This window comes from Lissotriton vulgaris, chromosome 3_1 (assembly GCF_964263255.1).
Source record: "Lissotriton vulgaris chromosome 3_1, aLisVul1.2, whole genome shotgun sequence".
Lineage (NCBI taxonomy): Eukaryota > Metazoa > Chordata > Amphibia > Caudata > Salamandridae > Lissotriton > Lissotriton vulgaris.
Window position 1 is genome coordinate 2,108,618,436 of NC_141689.1, and position 23,559 is coordinate 2,108,641,994.

Here is a 23,559-nt window from a genome sequence, read left to right on the forward strand (position 1 = left end):
GTAGGCTGAAAGCTAGTTAGTTTATTCTTGACCTTTAAAAGTTGTGAGGCGAGTTCTGCTTTGTAATGCGAACCCGGTTTAAATTTTTAACGGCAAGGGGTGCAACACAAGAATGTTCTGGACAGGCACAGCCCACACCGGCCTTTGTCATCGCGGAAATGGCGACAAACAAGGGCAGGATGGGTGCTTGATAGCAGCAGAATGGCTGCAAAGGGCACCTCATTATCCGATGCTCAGTTTAACCGGCTGGCGCCAAGCCTGCCTCACATGCCGGTGATATGCTAGGACTGTTCTAAGGAGGAGTGCTGCTACGGCCTGGGGGAAGCTGGCTGGAGAGGGGGAGGAGGAATGGTGACAAAGACAGTAGGCATGCATGGCCGGTCGGGGTAAACACTTAAGGGGGGGTTGCGGGAGTGAGCGTGGAGGAATGGTGACAAAGCCAGTAGGCATGCACGGCCGGTCGGGGTGAACGCGCAAGGGAGGGGTGGGAGTGAGCATAGAGGAATGGTGACAAAGCCAATAGGCATGCACGGCCGGTCGGGGTGAACGCACAAGGGGGGGGGCGGGTGGGAGCGTGGAGGAATGGTGACACGGTCGGGGTGAATACGCAAAGGGGGGGGGGGGGAGCGTGGAGGAATGGTGACAAAGCCAGTAGGCATGCACGGCCGGTCGGGGTGAACCCGCAAGGGGGGGCGGGAGTGAGCGTGGAGGAATGGTGGCAAAGCCAGTAGGCATGCATGGCCGGTCGGGGTAAACACTTAAGGGGGGGTTGCGGGAGTGAGCGTGGAGGAATGGTGACAAAGCCAGTAGGCATGCACAGCCGGTCGGGGTGAATACGCAAAGGGGGGCTGGGAGTGAGCGTGGAGGAATGGCGAACTCGCTATACGAGTGTGTTCATGTCTTGCAAACAATTAGTATGGCATAGAGCCCAAGTGGCTTAAAATATCTAGTGATGGGAGCGGGCAATGAATCTGATGACCAGGACTTTAGATAAAGTGTTGAAGTGGAAACATTTTGCTCGTAAAAGTAAGATTAGAGTGCTAAATTGAGCTTTTGGTTCTAAAATTCGATTTCAGTTTGCCGTTTTCGAAGCTCCTGACGCCCAGGCATATTTGTTTACCTTAAGTGTCTAAGTAAATATATAATTAAAATAAATGAGTACATGGTTTGATAATCCGTACTGCAATCTGAAGTGACTCCACTTAGACTGAAGAAATCATGCAGCCAGCGGCTGAACGCCATAAAAAGTTTCGCAGCTGGGATCCAAGGCGCAGTGGGGGTCGGTTGGTGAGTGTGGAGGCGTAGCTAGAAAGAACAACAACAATATACTTTAACTATTTCGTTGGCTCTAAACGCCCCTTAAAACAAGTGTTTGTGAAAATGTATTCCTAACTAGCTAAAAGCGTCAGAATACGTGTATGGTTATTACGATCTGAGCTATTTTGCCTCTATATTCCAATGTGATTGTCATATCGAAAATAGTATAGCTCAGCTGCTCGTGAAAACTTAAAGCTCATTTTGAAATGGGTTCTCACGAGCTGCAGTAAAAAATATGATGTCATTTGTTTTTAATTGGGTATTTTTAACGTGTTTCTATAAGGAGCCCTCGGTGGAAAAAAAGTGGTGAAGTCCGTTTTCTATGTTTACAGATGAGCGCTCCGTAATGTTGTGTGCAGCTGTCCCGGCATCCCCTTTGACTGGTGATGGCTGAATCATAGAGTGATGTTAGAGCGGAAATCCGGGTCCCCTGAATCAGAGTTGTTTTAGGATCCACAGTGTTCCGGTCAGACCTAGGCTCTCTCTCTTGAACATGGCGGCAGTGAAACAGCATCAATCGCTGCTTGAAGAACCTCCGCACCTTAATGTAGAGTTGGAACTAGAGGACAAGGATGAGGCAGATACGTCAGAAGAGCCTGGCAAGAGGAAGAAGAGCAAGGCTCCTGGGGGTGAGAAGTAAAATAAGTGGAGGTGGAGGAGAGCAGCATGGATAGGCGGGGTGTTGTAGGAGGAGTGAGATCATGGCTGAATGAAAGAAGAGGAATAAAATAACCAGACGGCAAGGCTGTGATTGCGTGGAGAGAGAGGGGAGGTGCTGGTGTGGGAGGGGGGAGGAGTGCTGCTAGGGAAAGGCTGTGATTGCGTGGAGAGAGAGGGGAGGTGCTGGTGTGGGAGGGGGGAGGTGCTGGTGTGGGAGGAGTGCTGCTAGGGAAAGGCTGTGATTGCGTGGAGAGAGAGGGGAGGTGCTGGTGTAGGAGGGGGGAGGAGTGCTGCTAGGGAAAGGCTGTGATTGCGTGGAGAGAGAGGGGAGGTGCTGGTGTGGGAGGAGTGCTGCTAGGGAAAGGCTGTGATTGCGTGGAGAGAGAGGGGAGGTGCTGGTGTGGGAGGGGGGAGGTGCTGGTGTGGGAAAGGGCAAGGCTGTGCTTGCGGGGAGAGAGAGGGGAGGTGCTGGTGTGGGAGGGGGGAGTTGCTGGTGTGGGAGGAGTGCTGCTAGGGGAGTGAATGCTCGTGCATGTTTGATCACGTGATTCACGTGAACTGCAAGAAAACCGCGGCTGAAAGCCCTTTGGTTTGAAGAGAAAATAGCCGACTTGAATTCTCCCCATTTCCCATTCCTGCGGAATGGTAAAGGCGAGACCTAAAAAAAGGGGGGGGGGTAGAGATATATGTAATTAAATTATACTATTGGAATAAAAGGCGAAAACAATAACTGGTTTAACACTGTAAGCATAACAATAAGTAAATGTAAAAGTTTGTGGTAAAAACTATAGGAGAACAAATAACTTCTGATCGTTTCAGAAAGAGAAGGCAAAGAGTAACATTTATGGCGGTTTCCTAACATCATCTGATACAGTGACAACTTTAACACTAGGAAAGGCAGATAAAGAAAGATAAGTATGTGATTAGTGGAAGCCATAAGAGGTCTCTTTTAATACCTAGTGAGATAGGGGAGATGTAATTAGTATCTAGTCTATGCTGGAAACACACAGCGTTCCACCAGGATCTAACAGTAACTTTATCTGCATGTTTCCAATTTGAGGTTATTAAGTGAAAATCAACAGTTAACTGTAGGTCTAACTGTAACTGAGGCCAATGTGGTGACTGAGTGCCCAGGAATATGTTTATTATGGAGAAGGGTATCTTAACTTTAAAAATGTTCTCAATTTGGGACTCAGGAGCCTGTTCTGAAGCCTTGTTTCTGACCTAAGAGTATCAAGGTTGTGGCATTGTAAAGCCGCCCTCCTTGCTTTCTTGCCCGGTCCCTAATCGCTGGTTACCACGTGGCGCAGTGAATAATACCATGTTGGTATTCTACTTTGTTTCTTTTCCTTGACTGGCCAGAGACACATCTGTTATTTACTGCCTAAATTGACAACCGCTGGAGCCCTCATGTTGCTATTGCGTTATTCCATGCACAGGCGCGCTGATTCTGTTGTTGGGCTGCACACCCGCTCGAGCGCTAATATTATTCTTTGGTATCTCTCACGCCGGAGTGCTAATTTTGTTGTTTGGCAGCACACGCGCTGGAGCTGTAATATATCTTAAGAATCCCATTCGCAGGAGCACTGCTTTTATTGTTTGGCTGCACACTCGGTGGTTTGTATGTTTCACCCACTGTCTTGGTCTCTCTCTCTCACTCTCGCTCTATTGCCTTCTCACCTCTCTCAGTACCTATTAATTGCTCTGAGCTCCACTCTCTCAATATATCCCTCCACCTTTCTTTCTCACTCTGTCTACATTTCTCTTTCTTATGAACTCATTTATCACTATTCTGCCTCTTTCTCTCACCTCTCTCCGTTCTTTTCTCACATATCACATCTCTGTCTATAAACCTTGCTTGCCCTCTTCCGCTCTCTCTCGGCCTCACAATCGCTCTGTCTTTTTCTCTAATCACCCTCTCTATCCCCGTTTCTCTCTCACGCGCACTCTTTCTCTCTCCCTACTGCCGTTTTTCTCTCGCCACGTTCAAGCCACATCTCCCTCCCTTCTCATGCCCCCTCTTTTTTATTACCTTATTCTTACTTCCTTATCCACTTTTTGTTTCTCTCATTCTTTTCTTTAGAAGATTCAGTGGATCTAAAAACAGCAAGGATGTTCTCTCTGTCATATCTAAGCTGCCACTGAGCCCTTTCTGCTCTTTGCTCCAAAGTAAAAGCCTATGATTTGTTTTTTAAATGTCTTCTAGATGCATTTAACCATGCACATATAGGTAGCATTCTGATTTACATGTTTGTTCAGCTTTGTGAAGAAGTATTGGGACAAGTAGCCATGTTGCTGTGACATGATTCACCAATTTCATCTCAGCACTGCTCAGTTTTTACAAGATACTTTTGGTCCTCTCTGGATAAACACAAAGATTAGGGTTCAAAGTCCAAGCCCTTGTTACACAAACATGCAAGTTCAAAATGTCTGCTGCCAACCCGTTTGCCGATAGAAAAAGATCACCATATTGGTTAGATTTTAAAAACAATGTATTTGGAGGAAAGACGAAAAAAAGTCATATTAGCGTAACGACTGACACCCAGATGTCTGCATCAGATGTAGTACTGCATATTCATTGCTTAACTGGAGCTATGCACAGCCTCCACGGACCCGCAATGGAAATTCCAAGGAATGAGCCTCAATCACTGAAAGTTTTATGTTCATCTAAATGCCTAACATCTCACATGAATGCCAATAAAGGAAGGTTTATCATAAAGCAGGTCTCTAGATTTGCCTCATAATTTCATTTATAGCCATTATGTGTACCCCCTTGATCCCAGGCTACCCAGAGTAACTCCAGGTGTCACTTGTCCGACCTCTTGTGTGAGCTACAGGGACACAACAAGCTTCCAGAGGCCTGCCTAACAACTGCCCAGCACCAACTGGACCTGCCTGAGCCTGCTATTGGCCTCTGTTGGTGTAAGTTCTGATCCCAAAAAGGTGCCCTCAAGTCCTGGACCCATTGTTGGCATCAGTTCTATTCTTCCTGAAGAAAAGGTGAAGATACAGACGTTATGGGCTCCTTGCGACTGCTGCAACTGCAAAGCTCCATTGAGACCATCTAATTGTACTGTCAGCAACCATCTGCGATCATCGCTAACACGAGACCTGCTCTTTGCGCTGAGCAGTGATAGCTTTCGATGACCACCAATGCGAAACTCCATTGACGACCAAATCGTCGCCCTGCAGCTACGACTGTCCACACTCTCGACCTGCTCGTGTGCTGAAAGCCTCTTCCTTGTGGCTCCCTCCAGTGTGAATGGAACTGTTCACACTGGACTTGAGAAGGTGACTCTTCAGCAGGACTAACCTGGAACCAACTCATGGTCCTCTGCAGTTGCCCTGAACTTGTGACTTTCCCCCTGTGTAGTGCGATCATACAACCTCAAGTGGTGCTTTCTACTTCTTGGTGCTAGTTTTACCTAAAACTTAAAAAATCTATATCTGTGGTGCTACTGATTGGATTGTTTTCATTCTGGTATAATTTTCTGTATTATAACCTAAATGTTCTAAATTGGTTTGGGATTTTTTTGTGTTGTGTTTTCACTTCATTACTATTTGTGTGCTACATAAATACTGACTGCTTTGTGGCAAGCTAACAGAGGGTGAAGCACAGCTTAATTTAGAGACTTGCATTTCATCCTGACAAGGACTGTGGCTCTTGCTTGAGTGCAGCTTCCACCCCTCTCAACCACTAACCCAGTTTCTTACAATTTCCATGTTGGGCTGAATTCATTCAAAACGTAGCCATAAACTAGCTTACAAGCACATTTATTATGGTGTTTTAAAATGATCCTATTTATCTATGTTTTTATCTTATTATTGCTGTGATTGCTGTGGGTGTATTTCATTTTTTTTGCTTTTATGATCACATACATTTGGCCAAATAAAGATACTTTTGACTTTGAAGCACATATGATGAATCAGGCTGATGTCAATAGTTAGTGACGGGGTAATATTACTAAATGCCATTGCTTCATGGGGCTTCTCCCTGGCTTATCAGCAGGAAATGTCATTGGGATGGAGGTATCTCCCAGGCCTGTAGATGGTCGTCCTTTCTCATAGGAGAGACAGGCTATATAGTTTTGTGCCTGGATATGGTGGTAGCCTGTCAAGGCTCCCTGTTGCTTGGTGTTGGTGCATGGTAATCCATTGTGGGGTGAGAGCCCTTGGTAACCAGAATGCTCTGCTTGGTTGCTTTGTGAACTAATGCTGAGCAGGGAGGAATGGAACCAGCGTTGTGTCGGCCGCCAGACAAGGAGAAATCAAAGAACGCCTGTGCTTCTTCAACTTTTTTTTGTGATTCCCTGACTTACCCGAAGATCTCCCTACCGACTTGGACTGTAAGGAGTGTGGGCTCGGTGACCGTTCTTTAGACCTTTCCCTTGAATGAGAACGGGATCGACGCGGAGCTGAGCGTCAGGCCTCCAGCAGCTTTTGAGACCGCTCCTGCTAAGCCTTAAGGTTCACGGCCCTGCACTTGGAGCATGACTTCGGGTTGTGGTCGCGGTCCAGACACCAAAGTCACACAAGGTACGGATCCATTTTGGATATCATCCCGTGGCATGAACCACAGGGAATGAAGCCGGTCCATCACTGGGACATTCTCGACGCACCAGGAGTCTGCTACTCGAAAAGATGTCGACAAAAAGTTAGCCAAAAAATGGCCAAGGTTTGCTCTTTCCAGATCTGCAATAGGCTGGCGCAGAACGGGCGGAGTCTATATAGGTCCCGCGACGTCATCCCGGCGCCCAAGATGCCGATGACGGATGTGGAGCCGACCGACGCCCCCTAACGACACGCACGGGTACTACTGAAGAAAAAATCTCCAGATCCAGACTGACGCCTGGGGAAGATTCTAAGGTAAGGAATCTGCACCTATCATATGTCTCTACCAGATACATCATTACTGAAGGTAAGTAACTTGTTCATCATGAGTAGTTCTTTGAAGACCTATGCACAAAACCTGTTAGGGATTCTAACATTAATGCTGATACTGTATGAAAAGTTTTATTTTAGTAGTATCATGTTATTAAGGCAATATACCACAACAAGCATCGTTAGTCGGTATAGGCTCATACCTAAGATGTCATTACTAAGGGTAGTTAATGAGGCAATGTACCCTGCTTGCCTGACTTCAGGTGATCATGTGTCATGTACGAATTACGCAATAAATGATATAATGAGAAAAGGCCTCACCTTGGACGATTTGAAAACCCTGCCACACAGGACATCCTGACGTAAGAGGTTTCTCAGTCATCCTGTGGTGCCCAGATTGTTGATTGGAGGAAGAGGTCAGCTCATGATCTACTAATGTGGTATATTCATCACTCAAACAATCCCACAGAACAAAGAGCACCAGGCACACTCCTCGCTGAATATATTCTAGTGCCCCCGGGCACCCACGGATGGCATTCTTCTAACTTTCTCCAAAGACAGAAACAATACAAAGCTTGTACAGTGAGTCAGTGGACAGGAAATAGTTATTCACTCCAAGAAGGGCATCTGGGTCCAGTGGGAGGTGGGGGCAGAGGACGAAGAAGATGACGTAGAGAGTGAATACACTGGTTGAAATAAACATTACACTGATGCAAATGATAGTGGTCACTGCTGAAAATCTTAGCACAAATGTGTTTGCATCCTTTTCAGTGATTAACACACTTCCCCTTTACTAGCCGTTTATTTGATTGTGCTATTTGTGTTTTATTTTCAGGTTGTTTACGACTCCAATACCCTGTATATTTTTGCTCCTAATGCGGATAGCAGGTACCAGTGGGTAAAGAACATAAAAGAAGGTAAATGAGCTGTTGAAAACTTCTAAAGGGCTTGATTAAACTATGTCTGAGATGCATCTGCCACTTGCTTACCACCACTTTAGTGTTTGTCTTGGTTTCGTATGTTTTTTTATTATAGTTCGGGAAATTAGATGGCAAGGGAGCGCCAAATTATGTGGCAGGGTTGACTAAATTATGTGGCAAGAAAAGGCAAATTATTTGGAATGATGCAGCACATTTTCAAAGTCAAAGTCAAAGTCAAAAAGCTTTATTTCGATAAAATTTCATTATCATAAAAGCAAGTTAAAAAAATGAATGACATATATCCAGTTAATAGCAACAAATATAACATTTGCTAGAATAAATATGGTGTAAGAAGGAATTAAACAGTATTTTTAAGCTTTCTGGCTCGAATAGCCCAAGCCCAGAATAAAAATTTAGCTAAGGCACAGGCATAGGGTACATAGCTGTCCGAAACAAGTATCCTGATTGCCACATCATGGCTCCTGGTTCCCAGTTGTCGGCACAAATTCTTCAGCCACGCCCTTCTTGGTTTGGCATATTCGTTACAAACAAATAGAAAATGGGCTAATGTCTCTGGGTAGACTAGACATGAAGGACATAGGTCGGTTTTGTATAGACAGGAATTCCATGTTTTGGTGAAAGTGTTCAATGGCAAGGTACCCGTTCTAAATTTAAAATACAGAGATCGTGCAAACGGTTTCCCGATAATATCTAAGTAAGGTTCACGCCTGGGAATGTCTTTAAACTTCAGAAAATCCTCAGTGAGCCTTCCAATGGATACACTAGAATGCCTTTGGGAGCAAATCCAATCCCGATATAAATTTTTAAGTACTTGCTTTGGAGGAGAGGTTCTGCTTAACCAAAAGTCCGAAAGGCCCAGGTTCGTCAATAGGGATTTCATGTCTGTTAGCCATTTAACTCTGGCCCAATGTGGTGACGCCATTATTTCTTCCAGTCCCCTGGCGTAGGCACTAAGTTCCTCTACTCGCCAAATACGGGCCCATAATAAAAGAGGACGAAAATTCGCAATTTCGCCAATCTGAGTACAGCCAAAGTCCATGAATAAGGGTAAAAGTGGGGTGCTTTGAGGGAGGGACATTATTTGTCTACAGAAATTGTTCTCGGATTTTTGGAGAGCTTTTGAAGATGCGAAGCCCCAAAGTTCAGCTCCGTAAAGTGCAGAGCTGACACCCTTGGCAGCATAGATCTCTAGGACTGTTCCTATTGGTTTGAACGAACTGGAACGTTGCTCCCTCAATAGGGCACCTGTGATCCTTTTGTGATTCAGCAGCATCTTATCTAAATGGGGAGACCAATCCATTTTGTCTGAAATGCGTATCCCTAAATAGTCAAACACTTTCACCCTTTCCAGGGGCTCAGTGTTTAAAATAGGGGGACGCACATGCTGTTTAGGGGGGTTAAGGACAAGGTATTTTGTTTTGTTGGTGTTTATAACCAAACCCCGATCAGTGCAAAAGGACTGGAAGTTATCCAGGAGTTTCTGTAGTCCCATGGGCGTTTTGGAGATTAGGAGCGTGTCATCCGCGAAGAGGAGGGTCGGTATACGAACCCCCGCCAGCGATGGTTCATCAGATGGAACTTTGAGTAAGTGCTCCACCACCCCATTAATGTACAAAGAGAAAAGGGTGGGAGCCAGAACACATCCCTGGCGGACCCCTCTCTCGACCGGAATACAGCCCGTTTTCTCCCCTCCAGAGCCCCACCTAATTTGGGCAAAGCTGTGCTGATGGAGCCTAACTAATAGGGATAGTAGATACTGTGGGAGCCCCATGTTAGCCAGGACCCTCCACAGTAAGTCCCGAGGGACAAGGTCAAAGGCAGTCTTTAAATCGATAAATGCGAGATAAAGACTACCCTTGCCTATCACTACCACCTTCCAGTAGAGCATCATAAGCCTAAAGGCCTGTTCTATCGTTCCAGTACCTACTCTAAAACCGGCCTGGAAATCGGTAAGTATTTTATTTTCATCTACCCAGTTAAGAATCCTGAGTAGAATAACTTTACCGACAACTTTTTGGGTTACATCTAGCAGGCTGATCGGCCTATAATTGGACGGGTCATCCCTTGGGCCTTTCTTGTAGATGGGAACCACCTCTGCCCCCTTCCATGATGCCGGAATGGGGGCACCCTTACAGATGGCAAGAAGGAGGGAGTGGATTAATTTGCCCCAGGTAACACCATCAGATTTTAACAGGTCCCCCGGAATGCCGTCAGGTCCTGCAGCTTTTTGTGGAGTAATGGAATTAATGGCATATTCTACTTCCTTCTGTGTGAATTCAGGATCACTGGGTAGAAGAATATAATTAATGTACGGAGAGGATTGAACAGACGCTCTCTCATTCAAATCATTATGACAGGAATAAAGTTTGGAAAAGTGATCCTCCCATACCTGCCCCGAAATATTGCAGGTTACGAGGTCGCTATCCGGTCTGTTCCGTGCCCTTATGGTGTCCCAGAAGGATTTAGAATCTTTTTTCATACTGGCTTCCTTAAGGGTTAGCCAGTAGGCATCCTCCCATTCCCTTTTAGCTACCTGTAGGGCCTTTTTGTGATCTTTTCTGGCAATTTGAATTAGTGGGGGGGACTTCCCTTTAACTGCCTCTATTAGGCGGGATTTGGCCTTCCTGCATGTTGCTGAATACCAATCATGTTTACCTTTGGTTTTTTGTAGAGATTTTTGTTTCCCTGAAGGCAATTGGATCCAAAAAAGGTCACCTATGGTTTTTACAGCAGCTTCAAATATAGCAGTGGCCTGGTCTGCTGCTACGGTTAGATCAATCGAGCCAATATCAGCTTGCATGCTCTTAGCCACTTCACCTATTGCAGATAGTTTGTCGGTATTGAGCATTATCTTACTCCACTTTAGACGCCTGCCACAAGTGGCAACAGTAATCCCCTGTTGGCGACTTAGAGGGACTGGGAGTACTTCAGTAGGCCAAGGATTTTTTAGAGATAAGGAGAGTGGATTGTGATCGCTCTCTATGGTGCTGGTGATAACCATGTCATGAACATGGCTCCAGAGGCCCCTATCCAGCAGAATGTAGTCAATCCGTGTGCTTCGACCAACTCTGTTAAATGTGGGAGCACCCTGGAGGTCAGATCGGGTGCGACCGTTTGCAGCTCTTAAGCCAAACTCCAGTGTAAGTGCATTTAGGTGGATTGCACTGCGGGTCCAGCGTCTAATGGGTGGGATAGAGAGAGTGGGGATTCCCCATCTGTTATCCTCTTCTCCTAAATCTAAAACTCCTTCAAGGGGGAGTGGTTCGTATGTACAATTAAAATCCCCAGCTACTAGGATATGCCCATGTCCACTCTGCTCTCCTAACTGAGCCTCAAGCTCCATCATTGTAGGTGAAATACACCCATTTTTTGTTCCCCTGATATAGACGTTATAGAGGTCAACACTCATACTTCCCCGTATGCCCAATAAAGAAACACCAAGGATATCCGGTGTTCTTGGCTTCTTGGTGATTATCCTGCAGTTAAGGAGTACACTTATCCAAATAATAAGCCCCCCCGATGGCCGCCCCTTCCCTGCCTTGGGTTTTATTGCTGGTGTGAAGATAGTGACATACCCCACCCGATGTAATGGTTCGATGGCCCATGTCTCTTGGAATATACAAATTGTATGTGCATCGACCAGGGCATTCCACTCCGGGAGACCTAATTTCCTTGAAATCCCAGCAAGGTTCCAACTAAGGATTTTTAGCTTGTCATTTGCTAAGTTTCCGTCTGAGATCACAGTGCATTGGGAATTTAATGGTTCACTACTGTCCCTAGTTAGTAAGGGTGATAGCACCTCTGAATTTATAGGGAGAGATGTGCCCAGCACTGGATCATTCTTGCTGTTGTTATCACTAAGGAGGTTAGTATCTAAACCTCCCTTGGGAGAAAGTCAATCAACCTCATCCAAAACGCAGTACCTATTTGGGTGGGCAAATTGGGTATAGGAAGGGTTGAAGGACAGAGATGGGGACGGATCCTGCCATGGCTGCTGCCATTGCTGATTAGTAAATGATGGATGAGGAAGTTGTTGCCACTGCTGGGTAGGTTGAAGAAAAGGAGGAGGTAAGGGGTGGAAAGGTTGTTGCCACTGCGGGCCAGCATGGTGAGGGACAAAGGATGGGAAGTTAGGCGGTTGCTGCCAATGGTTAGAGGCATAATGGGGGGGTCGTGCGAACCCTTGATTGCTTGGCCGATGAAAGTTGGGTCTTGTCGAGTTGGGGAGGAAGTAGGATAAGGGGAGTGGTTTGATCTGGGTGGCAGGACCGCTATTAGGTGCATTACAGATAAAGGTCGCAGCCCCCACATCTCTAAAGTTGACAGTAATTACATCCCCTAATATTGTTTTCTTACTTCTTCCCACCCAATCCCCTCTGCGCACAGTAAGAATTTCCCCACTCATACTACTAGGTAGTGGTCTATGTAATTGAAGCCACTGGGCACATTTATTTCTTAACTCTACATGAGTCTCTCTAACTCCTTCCTTCAGCGGGGGGACAGCAGTCAGCACCACCACAAAAGGAGAAACTTCTGGTGGCAGACTAATAGACTTAAAACGAGTCTGCCTTGGCTTGGAGGCCTCAGAGTTATTGGTAGAGTGTGGGCCTGGGGTGTTCGTAAGTTTCCCCTTGGGGTCCGTGGCTTGGGAAGTTGTAGATTTTGATCCAGCAGCTGGTTGCTGGACCGGTGAGGGGTTGCTCACTACTTTTGATGATAGTTGGGGGAGGTTATTCCCTGAGTGGGGAGGATGTGGTACAACTTGTTCTTTGGAAGGCTGAGGGATTTTCGCCTTGTCAGTTGTAGACTTAGTAACCTTAGCTGGCGGGTGGGGTTTAGGTGGTGGTTCTCTATGCCCTTGTTTCTGGACAGGCCCAGGCTCATTGATCTTATTGGCCCATTTGGTGTTAATGAGCGATGTTAGTCTATCCAGTTTGGAAATCAAGGGTTTAATTTGAGCCACTATTGTGGTTTCAAGATCATGCTTGAGGTCCGTGACCATGTTTTCGACCCAGCATGGAATGCCAGGCGTTGTTTGCGGAGTAGGTGTCACCAGATTATGATTGCTAGTTTTGGCTTTGGACTTCTCCTTGAGTTTAGGCTCCTTGGTTTTAGACTTGGTTACTACTTTTGTAGGAATACAGGTAACCTTTCCCCTGGAATCACTGGGCACATAAGGGGTCGACTTGGCATTTAGCCCATCCAGGCCTGTCTCCGCTTCTCCGGGTGTCCGACAGGCTTCTAAATCTGGGGTCGCCTCCAGATCCACGAAGGACGGGTCAGACTCTGAACAGGTAACTGACAGGTCGACGGCACTCGGTACTGTAACAGTGCCCGTAGTGGTCAGGGGCAAGGGCAAGGAGCAATTATTCGAGGCTTGCTGGGAGGGTGAGTTTGCGTTTACAAGGGAACCCAGGGAAGAGCGTTTGGCATGCATGAGGTCCAGGGAAACTCTTTTCTCCAGGAGTACAATGCTCTTATCGATTGTCTCGGTTACTCGTGAGATGAAGAGGTCAATGGGGCCAGTCACTTGAGCTACCTCCGCAGCTTTGTTGGTACAGCTTCTTGTTTTATGCCGCATGGTTCGCTTTAACAATAAACAGGCTATACCAGGTGTTAAGTGTCTGTGGCTTCACGGAGGGCAGAGTAACAATTGTCCTACCTGATAGGTGGTCTCAGAGCAATGAGACAGGGTTTCAGGGCCTAGGCCGTCCTCTGCCGTCCTTGAACGGCCTTAAACGGCCCGCTCTTTGCCCGGTCTTCGCCCCGAGCTGCGTCCCGCGCTGCGGGAGAGCACACACTGTTTATAGTAGTTTGAAAGGGCAGGGGGCGGAGCTAGAGGGAGAGCGGACCGGAAGATGGAATCGGTCTCGCAGGGACACCTGGATCAGGTAGTCCCTGCACGCTCGCAGCCCTCAAGTCTTCCAGCTCCCAAAGGTCGCCCTGAAATGCCCCAGTAGGATGCAGGCAGAGTCAGCAGCAGGACCCTCGGCGAAGCGGCACCCGCGGAGCGGGTGCGGCGAGCTGCAAAGCTGGGTCCAAGAGGTAGGCGCGGGTCCAAGGGTGCGTAGACAGCACAACAGGCAAGCAGGCAAGGTGTCCAGGCAAAGTGTCCCAGGGGTCGAGGGCTGCACAGTTGGTTTTATCGGCCTTCCGATGGGCGTGGGGCGGAGCTAGAGGGAGAGCGGACCGGAAGATGGAATCGGTCTCGCAGGGACACCTTGATCAGGTAGTCCCTGCACGCTCGCAGCCCTCAAGTCTTCCAGCTCCCAAAGGTCGCCCTGAAATGCCCCAGTAGGATGCAGGCAGAGTCAGCAGCAGGACCCTCGGCGAAGCGGCACCCGCGGAGCGGGTGCGGCGAGTTGCAAAGCTGGGTCCAAGAGGTAGGCGCGGGTCCAAGGGTGCGTAGACAGCACAACAGGCAAGCAGGCAAGGTGTCCAGGCAAAGTGTCCCAGGGGTCGAGGGCTGCACAGTTGGTTTTATCGGCCTTCCGATGGGCGGGGGGCGGAGCTAGAGGGAGAGCGGACCGGAAGATGGAATCGGTCTCGCAGGGACACCTGGATCAGGTAGTCCCTGCACGCTCGCAGCCCTCAAGTCTTCCAGCTCCCAAAGGTCGCCCTGAAATGCCCCAGTAGGATGCAGGCAGAGTCAGCAGCAGGACCCTCGGCGGAGCGGGTGCGGCGAGCTGCAAAGCTGGGTCCAAGAGGTAGGCGCGGGTCCAAGGGTGCGTAGACAGCACAACAGGCAAGCAGGCAAGGTGTCCAGGCAAAGTGTCCCAGGGGTCGAGGGCTGCACAGTTGGTTTTATCGGCCTTCCGATGGGCGGGGGGCGGAGCTAGAGGGAGAGCGGACCGGAAGATGGAATCGGTCTCGCAGGGACACCTGGATCAGGTAGTCCCTGCACGCTCGCAGCCCTCAAGTCTTCCAGCTCCCAAAGGTCGCCCTGAAATGCCCCAGTAGGATGCAGGCAGAGTCAGCAGCAGGACCCTCGGCGAGCTGCAAAGCTGGGTCCAAGAGGTAGGCGCGGGTCCAAGGGTGCGTAGACAGCACAACAGGCAAGCAGGCAAGGTGTCCAGGCAAAGTGTCCCAGGGGTCGAGGGCTGCACAGTTGGTTTTATCGGCCTTCCGATGGGCGGGGGGCGGAGCTAGAGGGAGAGCGGACCGGAAGATGGAATCGGTCTCGCAGGGACACCTGGATCAGGTAGTCCCTGCACGCTCGCAGCCCTCAAGTCTTCCAGCTCCCAAAGGTCGCCCTGAAATGCCCCAGTAGGATGCAGGCAGAGTCAGCAGCAGGACCCTCGGCGAAGCGGCACCCGCGGAGCGGGTGCGGCGAGCTGCAAAGCTGGGTCCAAGAGGTAGGCGCGGGTCCAAGGGTGCGTAGACAGCACAACAGGCAAGCAGGCAAGGTGTCCAGGCAAAGTGTCCCACATTTTATGATAGCATCACTTCATTATTTTGTAATTTGTACACGTTAAAACTATTTGGACAAGGGGTTTCTCTCATTAATACCGGTTTAAAACAAAAATACACCAACAAGCAACAGAAAAGTAACCACTCACCCTTTGTAAAGGCCTCCCAGTTCCCTGCAAAACACGTTGCCAAGTTTTCAGTAGCATTTGATCCATTTAGGCTAGAAACAAAAGCATTTTTTGTTAAAATCTGCAGATTATGCAGCAGAAGATGGATTATGTATTAATTGCAGCAAATCTATAAATATTTGGAAAATACCAAGGCCGCAAATTCTAATAATTCCAATGGCCCTGCTCATGTAAGTCCTTCTTCGAGAGAAGTACAATTTAAAGGCTTTATTCACAGACAGCTCAGATGCACAAATAGTCACCGTTTTAGTAGTGTAAGTCCAAAGTAGACACCCAATGTGCTTTATGGTTGTTAAAAGATTTACTCTTGCATACTTTTTCTCGTAAGTAAATGTAGTGGGTGAGAATACCATAGAAATTTGGGAACATCCATAAACGTATAACTTCGCAAGCTGAGGTGCCTTCATACTTGAGCCTTCGTGGGAATTCATAAATGTTTTAGAGATGTACTCAGGGCCGTAGCTAAGTCTGTGAGATTCAGGAGGTGTGAATCGCAAATTTCCCAACTAAATAAAAAACATTATGCCGAAGGTATATTTTTATTTATTTTACAGAGTTTTATATAGCGCGAACTTGACCAGAATATGGTATAAGAGTGCTTTACATAGCAAGTTGCGTTACATGAGGACACATTCATTTTTTTGTTAGGCACTGTGAGATTAAGTGATTTGCCCAGAATCACAGGATGTTCAGCGTCGTTGCCGAGACTCGAACCCAGTTCCCCAGATACGAGGACGACCGCCCTAGCCGTTAGGCCAACTCCTCTCTCCTGTAGGTTGGAGGGATGATCAAGATTTGGGGTACACTGTTCCATGAGGCACATGTTCATTACTTAGTTGCATTAGGTTGGCTTCTATCCTTAAAAACCGTGAGAAAATCTGACAAAGGCAAAGAGTACCTGACTCAGGGCCCCCAGGCTCAACTCTCAAACCAAAAATGCATTTATTTGGTGAGTTGGAAGGGGGTGGTCACACCCCTCACACCCTTCTGAAGCTACGCCCCTGATGTACTCCTAGAAACTGCGACTGTCATAGGTTCAAAGATGTACTCCAGGACACATATGTGAATTAAAAAAAATAATCACAAACTTACCTCAAAGATAAGAGGAAACGTACAACTTTATTTATTTGTTTGCTTAAGAAGCCGGGTACATCTTTTATGCAACCGATTCTTGTTTACAAAAATTTAGTGCATTGCAGTGTAACCTTAGCTTTATGTGTCTCACATAAATGACTGTATGTCTTTAAATATTTTGCTTGCTTAGTCTTTTGTTTTTGTCAATTACAGTGATAAAGAATAACAATAACATATTTGCCAAGTACCACCCTCAGTTTTGGACAGAAGGCATTTATCAATGTTGCAGACAAACTGACAAACTAGCACCGGGCTGTGAAGAGTACAATCTGTTTGGAGACAGTAAGTATTCCAGTGAGCATGCATTACCTCAATTTGCATAACCAGAAAGTACAGTTCAGACTGTGTTAACCAGTAATGCCTCCTCTGGACCAAACGTTGATACCTGAGGTTTGAACATCTTCAACCTTGTTGCTGGGTGTACCGAGAAGGCACAGGCGTTGCCAGGACTGTGATAGAAGCTGGCTGGGTTTCCATGTTCTCTTTTAGGTTTTGTCGGTAACAGTGGATTAAAGTATTCATGCAGACTGTGTTTCAATATATTAACTTTAGTTTTGAGAACAATAACCAGGAAGCTTTGGTGCTGTGATGGTTTCGGAGAAGAAGGTAAAGCAGATCGAAGCAAGAATTGGAGACCACATAAATCTTCATGTTGTAAGATTTCCCCCCATCCAAGACGGACCCTCAAATACTTCACTTAGGTAGCGGGTACCAGAGGTGGCCCTTCTCAGAGGCCACAGGGCATTATCACAACATTTTCTGCTTAAAAACCTTATTCCTTCAACCTAACATTACCTAATCTCCACCAGCATATCTGTTTCACCAATCATTCACCTGAAATCACTAAGCTCCAACTAGTGATCACCCCTAACTGGTATTAATGTAATCTATCACAAAGTAATTGGAGTAAATGTATGCAATGTTTTTTTCTTGAGAGCACATGGCTAATTGCAATAACCAACATTTAACCACTGGACTAACCACTAATCTTGAGTTCTGAAGTACCGTAAATTGCTTTAACACAACGTCAGACTCATGGTTGTCTGTGCTTTCATAGAAAAACTATTTATTGGAATGCCAATACTGAGAAACCATTTCACCTAAATGGTTTGATAGAAAACATCAGGATAAATGGCATTTGCCATTTCTTAGAAACCAATTCGTAGAATGCCTTTTTTTAAAAACTGGTTTCTGCATACTTATTTCTTAAAGTGTAATTGAAATTGTTGCAGGCCTTTATTTCAAAGAAACCGTTTTGCTGAAGGTATTTTTTTCAATCCTTTGTCAGGAAACGTTATTTTGTATTCATATTGTTTACTTTGTCAAATAATTAAACTGGATGCTTTTAATTCTATGAACCATCACCACCATCCTTCCCCTTAAAAAATGCCCCCATGCATCCATTACATCCATCCCTGACCCCTAAAACTCCGATTCCTGAACCCTAAAACCCTTTTTATCCTTAAACTGCAGCCATGACTGAACCCTAAAAACCTCTCACCATACCTAAACTCTTCTGACCCCTGAAGTCCACCCATCCCTGAATCCTTAAAGCCCTTTCTGCTCCTAAACTTTACCCATTGCTTAACATAACAACTTTCACTGCCCCTAGACTCCAACCATTCCTCAACCATAAAAACTTCTTTCTACGCTTAAACACCCCCATCCCTGATTCCTTAAAATCCTGCACCACGCCTAAACTCCATTCATCCCTGAATCCTATAAAGCTCTCACCACTCCTGAAAAACAACCATTCATGACCCCTAAAACACTTCACAACCCCTAAATTCCGCCATCCCTGAACCCTAAAAAATCTTTTACATATAAACTCCACCTACCCCATAACCCTTAACACCCAACACCACTCTAAACTCAACACATTCCTGAACACTAAAAACACTTCACCACCCCAAAACTATACCCATGACTCAACTTTAAAAAGACTCACCAGCCTAAACGTCATCTATCCGTAAAGCCTAAAAAGCCTCAGCATCCCTACATAACACTCTTCCTAGAACCCTAGAAATCCATCACCACCCTTAAACTCACTGATCTGTGAACCCTAAAAAACCCTCGCCACCCTACATTTCACTCATGCCTGATCCCTAAAAACCCCTCACCACCCCTAAACCCCACCCATCCCTGAGCCCTAAATACTCCTCTTCCCCCCAAACCATCAACTATCCCTGAACCGAAAAACTGTCCCTACCCCTAATCTTGACTCAAGTCTTTGATTTTGAATGTTTCCCTAAAATGATCTTTCCTTTAATTTTCGATTTATGTGTATTTTCTTAAAATTGCCTTTCCTTAAGATTACTTTTCCATGATTTGGTTTCCTCCAATGTGGGTTCTTAGTTTTTTGTTTTTCGATTAATTCACATGCATCAGTCAGGGTTAGTAAGCGCTATATAAATACAATTACAATTACAATTACAATTTTTCCAGACACTCAACAGCTCAGTTTATTTGTGTTGGGATTGCAGACTTCTTGTCCTGTTCTTCAAGAGGTGGTCGAGCAACTTTGTGTCTGAAGGTGTATTCGAAGGAGCACTGAATCAGAAACATCGGATAAAGCCATAGTAGGATTTAAAGAATGTTATTAGAGTGAGGGAGATGAAGGCTCTCCACGTACATTTTAGAAATGTTGAGACGAATGGTACATTTGAACCTACATTTGGCCTTTAATACAGGCCCTGCTTTTCTCCTTCCAAGTGAATGTATTTCAGAAGACTAGACCTCCACTACTCCCTGGGCCAGACACTCCACCATTAACCACTTCGGCGCTGATGACGAGCTCAGCTCGTCATGAGGTTTACCTGTCGTGCGCTCATGACGAGCTGAGGTCGTCATGAACCGCGGGATTTCGCATTTTTCAGCGCACCCCGGGAAAATGCGCCGCAGCGATGCGGTTAATGCACGGAGCTGACAAACACATCCATGTGAAGAGCTCCACCAACCTCTCTTCCCTTGTGTCAGCGCCTGCTACAAAGACCTTTCAAAGTTTTAATGAGGGGTTTCTGCTCTAGCATGAATGTGCTGACCATACATGAACTTAAATATGCATAGGGTTAATCTGGAGGTGAAATGCAATAAAATGGTTACATTTGTTCAAATTATAAAAAGGTTGTAAAATGCTAGTCAGATCCTGCAATTCACAATCATCTTTGAGTTCAAGTAGGCTGATTTCCAACAGTGATCATCCTCGTTATCGCTTCAGACCAATGCATTTCAACAACTGAATTGTTGGCCGGAGCTTTCAAAGGAGAGCAGCTTTACTCAAGCAGGAATGATGACCGTACCCTCCAGACATGTTCTGAGCATCAGTTTACACTTGTTTTGTCAAGAAGGCTACAAGTGCAATAGCTCTTGTCTCCGTCACCCATCAAATGTTTCTTTTCCTGGTGGCTCCAGATGGATATGGGGACAATTATTAAGAGGAAGAGTGACTCAGCAGACCCTGGTCCCCTTGCTCATCCTTGCAACATTGTGGCAACACCAGCTTATTCTTTTTCTGAGGGCCAGAACTAAGGCTAACCTCGGGCAGATGTGGAGACCTGGTACTTTTTATATAACTGCATAACTACCAGCCTTCAGTCACTGCCACTATAGAAAAGGGCTCTTTCCAGCACTGATTCTCTCACACAATAGGTGCAGACTTTTGTGCGCATGTGTTTGACAGGGTGATACTGCCTTGCAGTTTAAAAGCACTGTAAATAACAGTTATTAACACATATGTTTATACTCATTTCTTCAGCCCTAGAAGGTTGAAAATCTGAATTGTCTTGAAGACATCAATATGTGGGTTTCAAGCTGCCCACAGATTCACACCATGGGGACATTAATCCACTGGGCTCTCATACAACTATGTGAGCAAATCAAGTGTATCAGCTTGTTAGATAGCTCAGTGGGTGAACATGCTGTCTATAGAGGTCGGTTTGATTTCATTTGTGTTCAGCTTTGAATACTGGTAAAATAGGCAAGTGAATACTTAGTCTTCAGGTTTGACGCCTAATAAAGGGAGTGCAGTAGGTTCATGCCTTTGTTGAAGAGATCAAATGTAACTTGTAGGTCACACCTTTTGTTCTGGTGAGAACTCTCAGTGGTTTATGCTCCCACTACAAAGGCTTCTTGTGATATGCAGAGCACCATTGAAATGGAGAGTAATTAAGATTTATGGGATTCAGTATCCCCTGCTGAACATTATAAGGATATATCAAGTTACTGAGGAGTTCCATGACCAGATAGGGGAGCAACGCCAGGGCTAAGTTCCTGTATAAGGTTATGAAAATCCAAGGTGACCTGCAGTATCCCTATCATGTACGGCAGGAGGTACTTTATTCCTTATAATACATGGTCGCACCATCACTTTTCTCACAAACCACTTAAATCCTTGGTGTTAGTGCACAGCTCTTTCATATGAAAGAGAGAGCATGTTAGCAAACATCAAGATAAACAAATTGAATATCTAGGGCAAAATTAAACGCATCAAGAGTGCTGTTAGATATTTGTTGCAAAAAGATATTAGAATATCTTTTTGATAAAGATAAAAGAATATTTAAAAAAATGCAAACCTTCGCATAGTATTTCGGCATTTTATGTCACAGCTGATAAAAAGTTGCAACTATACAATAGCAGGCTTGTGCCTAATGGTTGGGGTAAATGTCAGACGTTTGGCAATTCACTTCCAGAACTGTTGGTAAGCTGTGACTGAAACAACTCCCTAGAAGTACTGTGAATTCTAATAACAACTGAAATGTACTTCAGTAATGTTAAATTAAATGTTGAAATAAATGCCTGACTTTTTTAGAATCTGGCCCTTTTTCATCACATTTATGTGGAATTTGCTGACCTGTTCAGAGGTCTTGAGAAAGTCTGCTGTTTCATATCCTTATAACCCTCTTAATTGACGGTGTTGCCCCATGCCTATGGCCAGCCAGGACACTGAAACAGGGACTGACAAAATGTGATAATTGCCATCAAGGAATGACTAACTGTCTGCCGCAGCCCAATAATTTAAGTGGACGCAGTGGTATATCAAGGTAGAAAGGCAAAGAGTGCCTTTATATATGGGAAATCTTCAAGCGTGCCGCAGCCTGTGCCCCAGAGTCCTGATTTAAGCTCTGGACCTTCCTTATGACTGTGCTTACCCTCTCAGCCAGGAGCTCCAGTGGGACCGCTGACTGGTCGACCAGACTCAGTGCGGAGTACAGCTGCCGTAAACCCCTGTGCGCAGTTTGACATGCATTGACACTGGGGTGGATTTGATGCCTTTGGATAGTTTTTTGTCCATACCTGGGTTCCTAAATGTCATGAAACGAGCCTCAACTACTCTCAACATGAGTTTTAATGCTGCAGGGAGGAGTCAACTGTTGAAGAGTTCCTGGATGGCTCTTGGAAAAACTTTGTGTATTCCAACACTTTGTAAATTTGCACCTCTGCTGGGAAGTAACTAAAATAGAACCGGGGTGCAAATTTCATTTGAGAATCAGACCCGAAAGATGTTTCCTGTATCCTGACAAGTATCACTTCCTTGATACTTCACACAAGTCTGAATAGGTGCAACATCTGAAATATGTGCTGCTCTTTGTAGACCATATGTATACTTACATTTGCTTATTGAGTGCATAGACGTTATATTTTCATGTTTTATTGAAACACATTGAGTATTATCCAGTTGTGAATTTATACTGAGGGCTGGCAAGCAAGGGAATGTTTATATGTGTAATTTAGGACCAACCTCAAGTATGTCATCTTTCTGTTTTAGTTACAAGAAAACCTCTCCCTCCAACACCTAAAACAAAGGTAAGCATATTGCTGTTACTGAATAAGGTTTTAAAACCGTATTGTTCTAATGCATTTTCCATTTAATGAGTTTCACTTCCTTTCCCTTATCCTCAGTATGCATCACTAGTTACTTTTTTATTTGTAGCCTCATCGTCTTCTCTATTATGCGTCTTAGTTTACTCCCTGTGTCTTTATCTGCATTTATAATGTGATAGTGTTCTCTAAGTAGGGTCCCTCAGATCCCTAGAGTTCCCCATGTCGTTTTCAGTGTTTTCAGGAAAATCATGGAATAATATATAATAAACTGGAGAATAAAAATAAATAATGCATAAAGTATAAAAAAATGGCATAGTGCTAAGAAATTCAAACATCCTGCTAAATCAGGGTTCCCCAACGAATATCTTGTGAGCTACTGGTCGTTCTCCAGGTATCTCAAAGTAGCTTTCCTATGTGCTGACTAGTTACCTAAATTAAAAGCTTGTGCTTGGTTGAATTATTTTATGTATTCCAAAATTGAGAAGCATGTATATGAATATTAATGTGTTATCAGAACTCATGGGCTGATGTGTGGAGAAAAGTGATTGAATTTCCAAAATATACTTAAAGCTGATATTTGAGTGAGAAAAATCAAATGGTGTTGGGAAGATGATTTTTTAAAACTGATTTTTAATTTAATTTAATTTTTATAGATATAGATCTCTTACAAGATCAACAATTGTACATAATTCTACTGGAAAATACGCAAACAGCTGTCCACTGCCTTTGGCAAAATAGAAACACTGCTCCTGCAATATGAAAGAGATGGGTAGGGTGAGGGACCTGTAGACGCTGTGCACAAAGGACGCCAAACTGATAGAGCGCCTCGGCTGTCATAATTACACTGCCCACACGGCCCAAACACATGCCACCGCTGATCGGGCAGGCAGACTACTTGCCTGGCTAATTCTACAGGAGCACCCCTGCGGCCCAATAGGCAACCTGCGCTCCAATACAGGACTCCGAATATACACACAATGCAACATCTTCACAGCCATGACACAGAACTACACCCGACTGTATCAATCTCAAGGACACTGCGATACACAAAGCCTCACAACCTTCCTCGACTGTATACAGCTACCCGAGACGACGGCGACACATAGCGAGTTGCTAAACGAGCCGATCTTGCTAGAGGACATCACAGAGTATTGAGTTACAATGGGGTATACCCTGAAAACTCTTTGACCTGGGTCAGTAAAAGTAGG

At 45.5% G+C, this 23,559-nt stretch overlaps 1 protein-coding gene across 2 annotated transcripts in view; it reads left to right on the forward strand.

Moving 5' to 3' along the window:
- TEC (tec protein tyrosine kinase) overlaps positions 1-23,559 on the forward strand; it is a 612,933-nt gene that overhangs the window by 362,418 nt on the left and 226,956 nt on the right. For both annotated transcript variants that reach the window (XM_086962679.1, XM_086962678.1), the window contains exons 5-7: positions 7,694-7,775; positions 16,685-16,813; positions 22,296-22,333. In XM_086962679.1, coding sequence (XP_086818805.1) covers positions 7,694-7,775; positions 16,685-16,813; positions 22,296-22,333 — 249 coding nt within the window. The remainder of the gene's footprint in view (positions 1-7,693; positions 7,776-16,684; positions 16,814-22,295; positions 22,334-23,559) is intronic.